Raw genomic sequence first — 13,494 nt, 5'->3', positions numbered from 1 at the left:
ACTAGTAAATGAGTATTTGAAATTTGGGAAGCAGCTGGTCTGTTTTCAGACTTAAAATCACTAGCAGTCTTCTGATGTGAGGCTTTCTTTCCTGATCAGTAGTCATCTCTACTGTCTTTCTGCACTCTAGCCAATTCTTCCTTGAAGAGTTAAGTGGATGTATTAAGCATTTCTACTTTACAGTAATAGTAAGACTGTATTTGTGAAAGTGACAGCATCTTCCCTGTGAAGATTTTAGTGTAGTGTGCACAAATCTTCAGACTTATTCTTGGTTCATATGGAAAGGTAATCAAGCTTATAATATGACCTGGTTCTTCAGTTTAGTACAATTAGGGATTCATTGTTGGTTTTGAGGTTAAGTAGGATGCAGTTTTACACAAAAGGTGAAAAAAGCTAATGATGTCCTTATGTTATCTGTCTCTGAAGTCGGTTCTAAAGCTGCAGTTACTTGATTCAGGGTAACTGATCAAACAGCTGAACTTGCAGCAGGCTGACTTTAGAGAGACCTGCAGAATTAGTGGGATGTGTCTGGGTATAGAAAAACGTCAATTGTGCATATCTGCACAAAATATTTCATTATACAGCTTGCATATTTTGCATAAAATTGTATTCCAGCACTACAAATAGGTTTTCTCTTTTTCTCTGGCATTACGTGAGAGACATTTTGTTGGCAAATTTGCTGGATTTTTTGTTCTGAACTTGCCCTTTCTAGAATGCATTATTTTCTCTTGCTTTTAGTTCATAGGCACTTTGAAACAGCTGACCTACTTGGATGTTTCTAAAAACAACATTGAAATAGTTGAAGAAGGTATTTCAGCTTGCGAAAACCTGCAAGACCTCCTGTTATCCAGTAATTCACTTCAGCAACTGCCAGAGTCCATTGGTTTGTATTTTCAGTTAATTTATGTTCTTTGAAGTTTATAGTTTAGACACAGAACACGTCAAAATAGACAAATGGCATTTTAGATCTAAGTTTCAATGGATTAAAAGCACCAGTTTTGGATAAAGCTGTAAGGCGTAGCTGAATAATAAATTAGTATTTGTTTTGGACCATTCTTGACTTTATACGGTAGTTAGTAAATGGATGAAAAAAAATATTTTTTTTTTCTTTCCCTCTCCCACACCATGGCTGGGACATGGTAGGCTGGCAAACAAGTTCTGTAAGCTTGTCTGCTTATTTCCTTAGGTATATAGCACTATAGGCATGTCAGGGAATACAGATGTGGTCGCTCACCCATAGTGTTTTTTTTCCCCCCTTAATTTAAAATTAAAACTAAGCTTAAACTCCAATGTCCTTTTTTATTTACTTGTTCATTTTATTACAGGTTCCCTGAAAAAGTTAACAACACTTAAAATTGATGAAAACCAGTTAATTTATTTGCCGGACTCCATAGGAGGGTATGTATTTCACCTAAAGAAAAGGTTGAATTGCCTTCCTGCTTTAATTTCTTCTGCATGTTAATGTCTTAATGAAATTGAAAGCAAGTGCTTTTGTACCTTCTCGTTTGCAGCATGTATGTTCTTTATTATTTAATATCAAAAGACCAATGTTCCTTACTTATTAATGCAGCCATCAATCTACAAAAGAAAAACTGAATGTGAAAGGGAACAAGATCTTTAAAAAGGTAGTCAGTTGCCTTAAACGGTTTTTAGCAGTAACATAGCTGTGGCTATGGTAAATATTGCAAATAATTGAACCCCTGTCAAAAAGCTTGTAAAGAGTGAATCTGAGCACACACATTTATCTTTTTTTTATATTACAAGGAGAATTTTTACCTGTTCATCAGTAGGTTTTGTTTAATGTATAATTTGGTATTCAGCAATTTAATTTAAAGCTCACAAATGATGACAAAAATAAATGGTTTGGAATTAAGGACTATACAAATGAAGGGTATTTGTTCCAATATCTCTTCTGTTATAATTAATGTAGGTTATCTTTTGTTGTCAGAATTTACAAAATACTTCTTCACTGCCAGATTCTTAGTAGGTTCACTGTCTCTAATTCTTGAAATTCTTTTCTTGTTCAGAACTGCAATCAACTTCTACTTGGTTATGATCTGCCCCATTTTAAATGTTTTCAATGCTTGCACTAGCATGTTTTCATGTACTACAAACATTCGATGTTGCAGAGCCCCATGTTTTCACTGAATGCTCTCTTAGGAGGACAGTGTAAAGTAGATTAAAAAAAAAAACCAAAACAAAACCCCACAATCAATCAACAAACATAAGCCCCCAACACATTTTAGGTAATTAGTAAAGGATTTTTCTTGGATTTTAATTCCCTTGGGTTTCAGAGCTTAATTTTGAATTAAATTTGAGATTTGTAATTAATAGTGGTATTAACTTCATTTAAACTTATTCAATGAATGTTGGATGAATTAACCTGCATAGAGGAGAATTTTTTTTTTCCCAGATTAATATCAGTAGAAGAACTGGACTGTAGCTTCAATGAGATTGAAACATTGCCTTCGTCAGTTGGGCAGCTCTCTAATGTAAGGACATTTGCTGCCGATCACAACTTTTTAACACAGTTGCCGTCAGAGGTATGTATTTAATTACAAAACTGTAAAATGAATTTTTAAATGCATGTTAAACTATATAGACTGTACAATTTCTGGATAATTCCTGAGTAGATGTTCTTTCTGAATATTTTTAAAGGACATATACAAATATACAAGTTTGCTGTTAATGAAAATCTTGCATTTTTTTTAGGCAAGAAGTAGAAATTTGCTAGTGTATTGAAACTAAAAGAAGGTTTAATATGTAAGAATAAATCTAATTATAATTTACAGGGAAAATAGCTGTAATACTAATTGTTTTAAAACAGTAAAAATTTGCTTATATGGAGTTTTGAAGATTAATTAATTCCTTGGGTTTTTTCAGATTGGAAGCTGGAAGAATGTGACAGTGTTGTTTCTGCATTCTAATAAGCTTGAATTTCTCCCTGAAGAAATGGGTGATATGCAGAAATTAAGAGTCATCAATCTGAGTGACAATAGGTTTGTGAATGCATTTATTCAAGTAGAAATTGTATAAAATGCAATAATAATGTAGAGGTATTTTTATGAATATATTATGCTGTCTTTGCTTATCTCACAGCTTGGAAGCTGACTGAGATGCATGTGTTTAGCATGTATTCTTGATCTTTCTGTTGCATTGTATTAAGCTGTCTTTATTTTAATGACTTGGCACATGCATTGAAGCACAGCTTCAATACATTCATGATTGTTAGCATCTATTTTTGTGGGGAGTTAGTTTGGTTATTTTCATAAAACTTTTGATACTTACTTACAAGTTAATAGCTTCCTGTATTGCATACGAAGGGGACAAAAGAGTATCACAGTATAGTGTAAAGCACTTCAGTGAGCTGGGGAAAGGGGAGGAGAGAGTTGTGTTTTATTAGAGTTGGTCACTAAAAACTGATAAAATGTTTATTTTTTGGGAATTGCCAGTTTGTAGAATTGAAGTATATTGGGAGAGGTAGCTAAGCTAACTGAGCTCTCCTTCCCGTTCTGCCAATCCAGCTTCTCTGTACCCCACCTGTAGTGTGATATATCTGTTAATGCCAGAACTTCCATTCACCAGGGCAATCCCTTTCCTGCACATGTATCCTGGAAAAAAACAATAATTTTCAGGTGTACCACTTTTTTCTTAATTGGTGTGCGTGTATATTGAAAGATAAAATGCTGAGGATTCAGATTAATGATTCCAGGTTGTCTTCAAATTTGTAGCCAAGTCACTGAACTGAGTTAAATCAAGTTACATTGTCACTTTAAGCTGCTTGCTAAACTGGGCAGAAATGCAGTTTTTTGTTTGCCTTTTTTTAAATTCCAGGTATAGCTTGGAATCTAAATTAAATGATGCTGCCTTTCAACAGTCAATAGTTATTAATTTTACTATATCTGTAAGTGTGCCTTTTAAACATTTTTGCGTACTAATGCAGGATTGTTTCTTAGAATCTTAACAGTATTGATACGTGTACTTATATAAATTCTTGTTGTAATTTACAGACTGAAGAATTTGCCATTTACCTTCACAAAACTGCAGCAGCTCACTGCTATGTGGCTATCAGACAATCAGGTGAACTTTTAAAAATTAAAAATAGAGAAATGTTTATTTCTAATGGAATTGACAAATACAGAGCCATCTGTTAAATAATGAGACCTGGCACTGTGTATATACATCAGTACTTCCTTGACATTCATGTCGGTTCTCCTGAAATAAACAACACTGAGTCTACATGTCTTTGGAGACTTTCATACTTCTAGCGAAGCTCTATGCTGTTAGGAAATGCAGTTTAACAGGTGTTGGGATTTGGGGGTTTCGTTTTTCTTAATTCAGGCTTGTTCACACAGGAGAGTTAGCGCTTGACAACTTAGTACTTGAATGTGTAGCATGTTGTTTCTTTCACAGCAACAGCATTAGGGAAACTTAGCATGCCTCTTTATGAGCTAGGTTTCTTGCCACACCTTTGAACTCTATGACCGTCTGAGTTTCAAGCTATTTGGGTGTAACTTATGTGCTTGTGGCTTGTTGTTTGGCTGTGTATTAAAGCCCTCTGTACTATGCTGATTTCCTGAAGGGCATTAAGGTGTACGGGGCTGCCAGAAAAGCACTAGCCTCAGATGTAGTATAATGAGAGCACTTTTACTAATACAGCAACTTCAAGAATCCCCTGCCCTTTATTGTAAGGGGTGGGGCATATTCAATCTAGTGTCAATATGAAAAACTAAGTACAAATTTTTTCTCTTTATATGATTGTCTGCAGCTTTAAATGGCCAGATACATCTGTGTATTCCAGATCAGCCTACTTTGGGATAGTAGTAAGTCCTAGCAAGAAACTGGGTTATTTTTTTAATATCCAGTGTTTGCTTTTTCTCTGAAAGCTGCTACTGAGTTTTTGTTCCCAGTCAAAGCCAGTCATCAGTCAGACAGACATGTTAATAACTTAATTTTGTGAAAATTATTCAGAGGAGAAGTAGTTTAATAGAAGGCAGAGTAGTCTTCAAAGTAATGGGACAGGCATGCTCTGTAATGTGTAGATCATATTTACTTTTTTATATGTATTCTCAGAACATATTCTCCTTTCATTTGCTTTGTAGTCTAAACCACTTATTCCTCTTCAAAAAGAAGCTGACCCCGACACACAGAAAACAGTACTTACTAATTACATGTTCCCCCAGCAGCCAAGGACCGAGGATGGTAAGTTTTGAAATACCCGGTCAGAATGCTCACTTTTGTAAATAGTAATGGGAAGACTGTCCATCTAATAAAATTTTCACTAGATAATGCTTAAATACAACTTTGAAGTAAACTTTAAGTGATGTAACTCTTCATCTGAAGAATGAGAACAGTAACTTAATGTTGTCTACATATTGGTAAATATTAGGTGAAACTGTTGCAGTGAATGAGGTGAGGAATGGACTGGCAGGATCGCATTCTGCAGTGTTTGCCACTTCCCAGCGTGGTACCCTATTTCAGTCCAGCAGAGCTTAATGGTTTGGAGGAGAATTCTCTTTAGCAGGTGTCTGCTTCAGATGGACTATTTTAAGAGAAAGTAGACAAAATGTTTCCTTTACTACTGCGTACATGTCTTTGGAAAAGTACATAACATTCTGTATTTTATTTTAAAAGGAAAAAAATATATCAGTCCAGAAAAAGTGTTTTGCTCACATTTAGTTTGAACTGTTTTATAAAAAGTTAGGCCCAAATTATTAAGACCGTGCCAGAAAGTTATTTCTGCGCACTTGTGAAATAGGAAAATAAGTAACATTCCATGATTAACCCCCTCAGGACTTGGGGAAAGTGAAATGTCATCATTTCTCTACTTTTTCCCCTGCAGCAAAAGGAGAAAGCTTGTGCTGCTTTAACAGAAATGGAGGGGGGACACATATCAACGGAAATAATTGGAAACTGACGAGTGACAACATCTGCTGTTCCATGGAACAAGTGTCTAGTACACTGAAAGGAGTAATCAAAACTATCAGCAAAACCAGTAAATTGTGCATATCTCATAGTGCCTTCTAATGCAGATAATGCATCTGTAATACCTCTGATAAAATGCGAGAATTATAAAATCATTTGGAGAGTCAGTGAAGTTCAAGATTGTTCCTGAAAGCGTTCTCTCCGCTTGAACTTTCTTTTTTACCCACGTGCCGGGGTTTCTTTCTGTAGGCAAGGAAAAGGTCACTTGTTTGGCTTAAGGTGACAGAATACCTGCCTCTGAGGTGGTCATTCCAAATGGAAGGTTTGAAGTTCAATAGATAGTGTTTTTAAAAATAAAGAACTTTAAAATTTTTTATCAGGTTTTTTTTTGGTCAGGAACAGTTTCTGTGACAGTGAAGTCTGTTAAAATATTTTCAGATGTGTTAAAATTGTGAGGTTCCCCAATAAACACAGAGTAACAAATATTCCAATGCACTTGTTGAGCCCTGTAATTCAGTATTTTTCTATTTCAGCTATAGAAGTAGTTATTATGGACAGTCCTGGCATTGCTAGTGAAGGATATACATTTGCTGGGGTGGTGGTGGCAGATTTATTAGACTCTTTGGCATGCTAAAGTAGAACCTGGCTGATGTAACACAAGGCGTGGTGACATGCTAGAATAAGAGGCAGTGGGTACCCAAAAGATTTTTTTCCTCTTGTAAAATTAAGCAAGCTATAAAGCTCCTGTGTCATTTGTATAAATTCTGCAAAATAACGTGTTTACCTGAAGTTTTAGATGCTGTAGTGTTTTTTTCAGGATCAGTAATAATGCAGGGTTTTGTCACTAAGTTGTTTTTGTTCTTAATTTTTAAATTTTCATTAAATGAAATCAGGTGAAGGCTCTAATGAGACCACTTCCCTGAAGTCAGGCTATATAAATCTATATAAGTATCATTTACTTACATTTAATTATTCTATATTAACAATTACTATATCTACAAGTACACGTTTTCATATTTTTATATATATGAACAAAAATACTTTTGCAGCAGAGTTCTGCTGAAAATTTTCAAGAATGAGTGTTAAGACTAGGGTAGAGCTGTGTATATGAAGCTTTTACTTTACAGATAGGGATTTTACTATTATGGAAATACAACCAAGATCATTAAAGCAGTGGCAGAGCAGCTAGTCTTCAATTAATGGTGCTGCTAGTCTCTTTATCTTTTAACAGTGCATACAAAACCACACCAATCCCATCAAAGAGAAAGAAAAAGAGGGGTTTTATTTCACATAACGTATCCTATTCTTATGAGTCTCTCTCTCTTGTTTTTTTAAGTTATGTTCATATCTGATAATGAAAGTTTCAATCCATCTCTGTGGGAGGAACAGAGGAAACAGCGTGCTCAGGTGGCATTTGAGTGTGATGAAGACAAAGATGAGAGAGAGGCACCGCCTCGGGTTAGTATTGAATTCATTTTTGAATTCTTAGTGCTTCCCTCCCTCTTATCCCCACCCCTGAATCCCATCGTTTCCTTACTTTAGCTGTGGATTTCTCTCTGATGAAGAAATCAAGTCTTCAGTTATTAGTTGAGAGTACCTAACAGGATTAAACACCATGGTTTTGAAGTGGGTTTTTTTGTTCTGTTCGGGTTTCTTTTGTTTGTTTGTTTGTTTTTGTGAAGTGGAGCACAAGGGAAAAACTCTCAGCTGATGTAAGGCAATGTAGGGCATAACTAGGAGACTCCCTGACTGGTGGTGCTGTGGAGAAGGATAGTGGGGAAACAATTATTAATCTTGATTTTTCTTTCAGTAAGTTACAGCTGTCATAATTCTTCCTGTTTTGCAATCAATGGACACATTTTGGGGCAGGGGTTGAGGGAAGTGATTCATAATCTTGCTGGGTTTTATAAACTTAAGTCTGCATCAATCCAGATAGACTTGAACAGCGTAATGGAGAGCCTGGATTGTTCAGTGTTTTGTCCTAAGTAGTTGTCTGTTTTAAAGCTGATATTTTAATTATGGCATCTAGTTAAAAGTAGAACATTAACACCTTTTGTTATACAGGAGGGCAACCTGAAGAGATATCCAACTCCATATCCTGATGAACTGAAGAATATGGTCAAAACAGTCCAGACAATTGTACATAGACTAAAGGATGAAGAATCTCCTGAAGATACTGCCATGGAGTCAAAACGAGAAGGCCAGACAGTTTCTGTAAAAGATGTGGGGGTAAAGGTTAGAGATAGTATTCCGTTCTGCCTTTGCAAGAACTTCCAAATATCTAGTGTCATTGATTCCTTTTAATTCTCTTCTCCCTCTCCACTAATGCTTTAGCAAGAAAAATTGTCAGATTAAAGAATAGAATTTACCTCTTCACTGTCTGAAGAAGTCTGTAATAGACATCTAGTTTGCAGTAGCAATTTTCCTCTGACACTATGAACAAGGAAAGTGACTTGGTTCTCAAGCAAATACCAACTATGGATGTACTAAGGAGCTGGCTGCTTCGGTTTCTGCAAGATGGCATCTTTGTCATCCTCTGATCCTCTTTATTGGCCAGAGTTCACAATGAAATTCAGGATAATCTCTAAGGATCTTACTGCTGCCTTTGTGGCTAGAGGTGTTACATGATAAGTTAGGAAGGCAGTTGTAGCAAGTTGGCACAGTCTCTAACAGGTTGACATAGCGTGATAGGTGAGAGGACTACTGTTTTGTGCTGACATATGTCTCATTGTAGATATTCTTGGCCTATTTATTTTATTTAACCGGAAATGTAATGGTACAAATAAGGTACAATAAGGAGAACAGTCAAGCAGATTGACGAAGGGTAGGGACTGTATTTCAGTAATCTGCAGAGACTTCTCTGCTTTTCATATCTGGTGCCTTTCAGTCTTCGTAATTTCAAAGCTCAGATTTTCCATTCCATACGTTTGCCAAAATATATAATGTTTACTCTAAACATCATGTTACTGAAAACCTCTCAGGATGGTTTTTCTGCTAATGTTCTTAATCCTGTAGACTTCAGAAATTGCTTCAATAAAGAACAAAGCAGATGAGAGAAAGCAGTATTCAGCAGGAAGCTCTCTGCAGAAGCCTACTGAACCAGAAACTGAGCACAGCACCACAAATTCACAGATGACCGCACTTGTTAAAACCTTGCAGAACACAAAAACAATTGTCAACCATGAAGACACACTTGAGGTATGGCATTGCAATGAACATCATAGCAGTCAAAGAATTGTGCTGGTGCTGTATTGAATTTGTTACTCTGGGAGATGAAAATTTATGTTGACAGTAGCAAAAAATTGCCATCTGTAAGTGCGGTAAATACAGATGGTTGTAATGCAATATTTTTCTCACTTCAGATTATATTAAGTAGAAGTAGAAGTAGCTAATAAGAAGTTAATAATGAAAGATACATGTATTTAAAGAAAAACGAAGCAAACTTGATTAGAAGTTGACCTAAGTATCAAACTTTGAAAAGAGTTTTCCAGGTTTTGCTTGATTGTCAGTTCTTCATTAAATAATCAATTTGAATTGTCACTGAAATCACAAAATATCTGATTAGTGGGAACAACCAAAAGCTTCCCCTGTGTTTATTAGTGAGCTGTCATGAATATGGATTGAATTATATTTATCTCTTAAAAAGGGTCAGAGATTTTAAACTTCTGAAGTCTGTACACCTCTGACAAACACTATGTATTCATTTATTTAGAATGTTTCAGACTTACAACAGATTTTGGAGCTTGTTACTTAATCCGTTGCCAGTCACAACCTGTAGAATGCTTTTTTCATAGTTTCACAAGCAGATTATTTTTGCCTGTGTTTTGTAAGCAGTGGAGCATGCATATATCATACTTTTGCTGAAGAGACTGTGACAAGCAGTGGTAGCTGTTGCTGGCTGTTTGCCCACTAGCACTTTCCTGCTTCTGAATACTTTCTGAAGATACTGGTTTTGACATTTTTCTTTAGTCTAAAAACATAATTTCAGAAAATCATATTAGTTGTCTAACGATAGTGACAGCAATTCTTTGTAGTTGGCTCTATGTGGGTAAGTAAATGAGACAGCAATGTGCAGTCGATGAGGGATAGTGAATTCCTTACTTCCATGTAATAACCTGCTGGTAGCTCTGTTGCAGTTGAATCCAGGTATCTAAACTTTGCATGCATGTAAGTTTTTCATTTCAACTTTGACAATTGTTGTGTGTCATGTCCAAGATGAAAGGCAATGTGGTAGGGACAGTGAAGAGGTGGTCTGTTCCAGTTGCAGAGAAAAACAGGTATTTTTTTTATTTTTAATGGAGACTGTTATAGCTTGTTTGCTACATGGCAGTCAGACTTGTCCTCCCTGCAGGCCAAAGAACTGGCCAGGTAGTTAGTATTATGTGACAGGTGGTGCTCCAACAGGTTCCACACATTAAACATTCTGAAACTTTTAAGAAAAAGTGAACATTGACAGACTCTTTTTGCAATCTGCAACATGGATTTTGTAACATTTGTAATAGGAAGCATGTTTACTAGAAAGATATTTCCACTTTAGGGAAGGAAGAGTTTTTTCCTTCAAAATATTACTGGAAAGAATAATTTTTTTTAAGTTGATAGGGGATAGGGCTGGCAGTAGGATACTGAAGTCGCGTGGCTGCTCTTGCAGCAGCTTTGTCAGTTAATCTTTCGTAAGTGCGCTGGGCTCCATCTTATGATTAGGAGCTACCGATTTCTAGCTTAAATGTATTTAGCATTGCTTGAATCCTCTGCCATTGTTGTTAAGTAACTTCTCTTCCTCTTGAAATTTACTTGCAATGTAAATTTGAAGACAAAACCCAAGCTACACTTGCTCTTTTTGTGCTAGACTAGGCAAGCCAAGGTCATTCAGTCTTTTCTCACAGCATAGCTCTCCATTCCTAAGATTGTCTTACCATGTTACTCTATAGCTGTTTCAGTCTGAGCTCTCTTCTGCATAACCAATATCTAGCTAGTCAGTCTGAGGTGTTTGCTGGTTCATGGTAACTTTCTAACTTAATTGGAGGTTCTCTCCAATGTTGGAACAGAGGCTGCATCTGCTTGCTCCAAGTAGGTTTTTGCAGCTGAAGGTACTGGTTTGACTGTCTTTCCCATGGAGTTCATCAGTGAAAATGCAAGTCTGCACGTGCTGCTTCTCAAAGATAGTTCAGTGGCAAATGCTAGTAAATTCAGTTGTCTTGCGCTACAAATGCACTACGCAGTTATGTTATGCCTATGTTATGCTGCTTATTTATTTTTTCCCCTTTATTGTTCAGGTGGTGATAGTTTAGATAGCATTTACTTAGCCTTTAAGCATTTCTTTAAAACACACAGCATAAAGCTGTTTTTCCTTTAGCAGGAGTCAGAAGAACTCTCCTCTGATGATGAGATGAAAATGGCAGAAATGCGACCACCACTGATAGAAACCTCCATAAACCAACCAAAAGTGGTAGCTCTTGGCAATAACAAAAAAGGTTAGAAACCATAAAAAGCAACCGATGTATTTGTGATTCTGATAGTGTCTTGACTCAGTGGCTAGCTTTTCCCATTATGTAGAAGCAGATTTAATTTGTATGTTTTAAAAGAAAGATGATCGATTCTCTGGTTAAGCAATGAAAGCAGAAGGAAAAAATCTGCAATATCTTATAGTTGAGTATGTGGTAGAGAAAGCTGTGTTGACATCCTAATTTTCTTGATTCTTGCCATCAGTTTAAAAGCAGAGGGGAAAAGAGATGCGTGTGTTTTGGGGGACTGTTAGTTTGAACATACTCTTGATATGCTTAAGAAAAGCATTGCAGAAAGTGGTATTTACCTTGGAAATATTCCATATTTCCTTCCTCCCCAGATTTTGTGGATTATTGCTGCTGTAGGCAGCATTAACACTTGTTTAAATTTCTCAGAGGAGCTGTGCTCTCATCCTAAGATTTAAGAATAAAATTCTCCTTTGGCAACTCTTTCTTCAGAGTCACTTTACTCTCATTTTTCTTCTTTCCTCTAACAGAACACTTCAGAACATTTTTTGTTGCATAGATTATATATTCTGTGAAAGATAATTCTGGTCTGAGTAACCGTTACCTTAAGAGTAAGGAATGACCTAGGATTCAGAGAAAACATAATTTATAAGTTGGAGAGCAAATTATATTTTGCTTCATATGATATCATAGTCCAGTACTTTCCAGGACAAAAGGCTTTTCTGGCCATTAGATGTAAAAGGGTGTGATTTAGTGGGGATGAAGAAAAATCACATGCAGGAGGCAGGAAGAGTTTGCTGAGGATCACATGCACGTGAAAAGATTAACGTTTATGAACACTGTCTTGGGGGTTTTGTGCCTCGCTAAAGTACAAAGTCGAAACTTTTTCCTTGTCTCTGGAGACAGACATTAGTTTCATGACATTTATGCTTTTGGCACCTGTAACTGTCATGAAACAAAAATTTAAATGTACTTTTTGTACACTTACATCAAAATTATGGCTGGCTTTAGGTCCCACAGAGAAATTATTTTTATATGGATGTAGGATGTAAATATGCATATGTTATGCAAGAATTGATGTGCACAGGTGTAAATTACTCTGAAAATGTCCTAAGTGATATGCAAAGCATGGGAATGCATTGGATTCCAGCTCTGCAGAACATTTTTCTTTCTGTGTGTGTTTGGTGGGTTTTTTTTTACACTTCTGAAACTAGACTGAGCTTATCCAGTGATGTAGGTCTTTCCAGAGTGCTTGGTCTAATAAATAGCTATTTAACAATGATCTAATGTTCAAAATCAGGAACTGTGTACACTTCCAAAATCCTGCATGTAAAGCAGTGTACTTCATTTTCATAGGGCCTAGAAAACTCGTGTAAACCAAAACTTGGAAATAATTGCAAAACCAGAAATATTATTTGATAGATATTTTGCGTAAATATTACATGATGTAGCACTAGCTTATGCCAAAGAAACTTGGAATAAAGCAACAAGTTAAATTTCATTAACACGTGAGGGCTGTTCATGTTGAACCAAATACTTTAAAAATAGGAACTATTGCCAGCAGTCTTTCCTAGTTTAAATAAATTTTGCAAAGGTATTAGCATACTTTTTAGTTTCCAGTAGTACAAATTACTGAAGAACAAAAGACAACTTCCAAAATACTGTAACATATTAAAAGGCTATTGAACAGATTTATGTGTCTGTAATTAACTGGTAAATTTTTATTTCAGGTGATCCAAAAGATGCTGATTCCTTATCGGATGAAGCTACCCACAATAGCAATCAGAATAACAGCAACTGTTCCTCTCCTTCTCGAATGTCAGATTCTGTTTCCTTAAATACTGATAGTAGCCAAGATATTTCTCTCTGTTCTCCAGACAAAGAAACACATGCTGCTGTTTTATCCAAGATCAGGTTTGTATACTGTAAACCACTGAGCAATTATAATATGAAAAATATTACTTAATCTTTCATATTCTGTTTCCATTCCTTTCATTAATTAATTTATCATTCATGAAATTACAATTTTATGTTTTAAAGTAAAATTAAATAATGGAATAGTGCTCTATAAAAAAGGGCAATAAAATTCGGAGGCTAATTC

At 35.8% G+C, this 13,494-nt stretch overlaps 2 protein-coding genes across 15 annotated transcripts in view; one reads left to right on the top strand and one right to left on the bottom strand.

Moving 5' to 3' along the window:
- Positions 1 to 13,494, bottom strand: part of CENPK (centromere protein K) — a 550,311-nt gene that overhangs the window by 287,212 nt on the left and 249,605 nt on the right. The gene's annotated exons all lie outside the window — the stretch shown is intronic.
- The window catches only part of ERBIN (erbb2 interacting protein), a 123,135-nt gene that overhangs the window by 86,666 nt on the left and 22,975 nt on the right, over positions 1 to 13,494 (top strand). For 4 of the 14 annotated variants that reach the window (XM_075078850.1, XM_075078845.1, XM_075078844.1 and 1 more), the window contains exons 10-21: positions 739 to 883; positions 1,326 to 1,398; positions 2,414 to 2,543; positions 2,884 to 2,999; positions 4,011 to 4,080; positions 5,103 to 5,202; positions 5,843 to 5,995; positions 7,262 to 7,383; positions 7,990 to 8,160; positions 8,941 to 9,123; positions 11,279 to 11,396; positions 13,124 to 13,307. In XM_075078850.1, the coding sequence (XP_074934951.1) occupies positions 739 to 883; positions 1,326 to 1,398; positions 2,414 to 2,543; positions 2,884 to 2,999; positions 4,011 to 4,080; positions 5,103 to 5,202; positions 5,843 to 5,995; positions 7,262 to 7,383; positions 7,990 to 8,160; positions 8,941 to 9,123; positions 11,279 to 11,396; positions 13,124 to 13,307 (1,565 nt within the window). The remainder of the gene's footprint in view (positions 1 to 738; positions 884 to 1,325; positions 1,399 to 2,413; positions 2,544 to 2,883; positions 3,000 to 4,010; positions 4,081 to 5,102; positions 5,203 to 5,842; positions 5,996 to 7,261; positions 7,384 to 7,989; positions 8,161 to 8,940; positions 9,124 to 11,278; positions 11,397 to 13,123; positions 13,308 to 13,494) is intronic. The other 10 variants (XM_075078854.1, XM_075078853.1, XM_075078852.1 and 7 more) reach the window with 6 other exon arrangements.

The sequence above is a fragment of the Phalacrocorax aristotelis genome, chromosome Z (genome assembly GCF_949628215.1).
Source record: "Phalacrocorax aristotelis chromosome Z, bGulAri2.1, whole genome shotgun sequence".
Lineage (NCBI taxonomy): Eukaryota > Metazoa > Chordata > Aves > Suliformes > Phalacrocoracidae > Phalacrocorax > Phalacrocorax aristotelis.
This window is presented reverse-complemented; position numbering and strand designations above follow the sequence as displayed.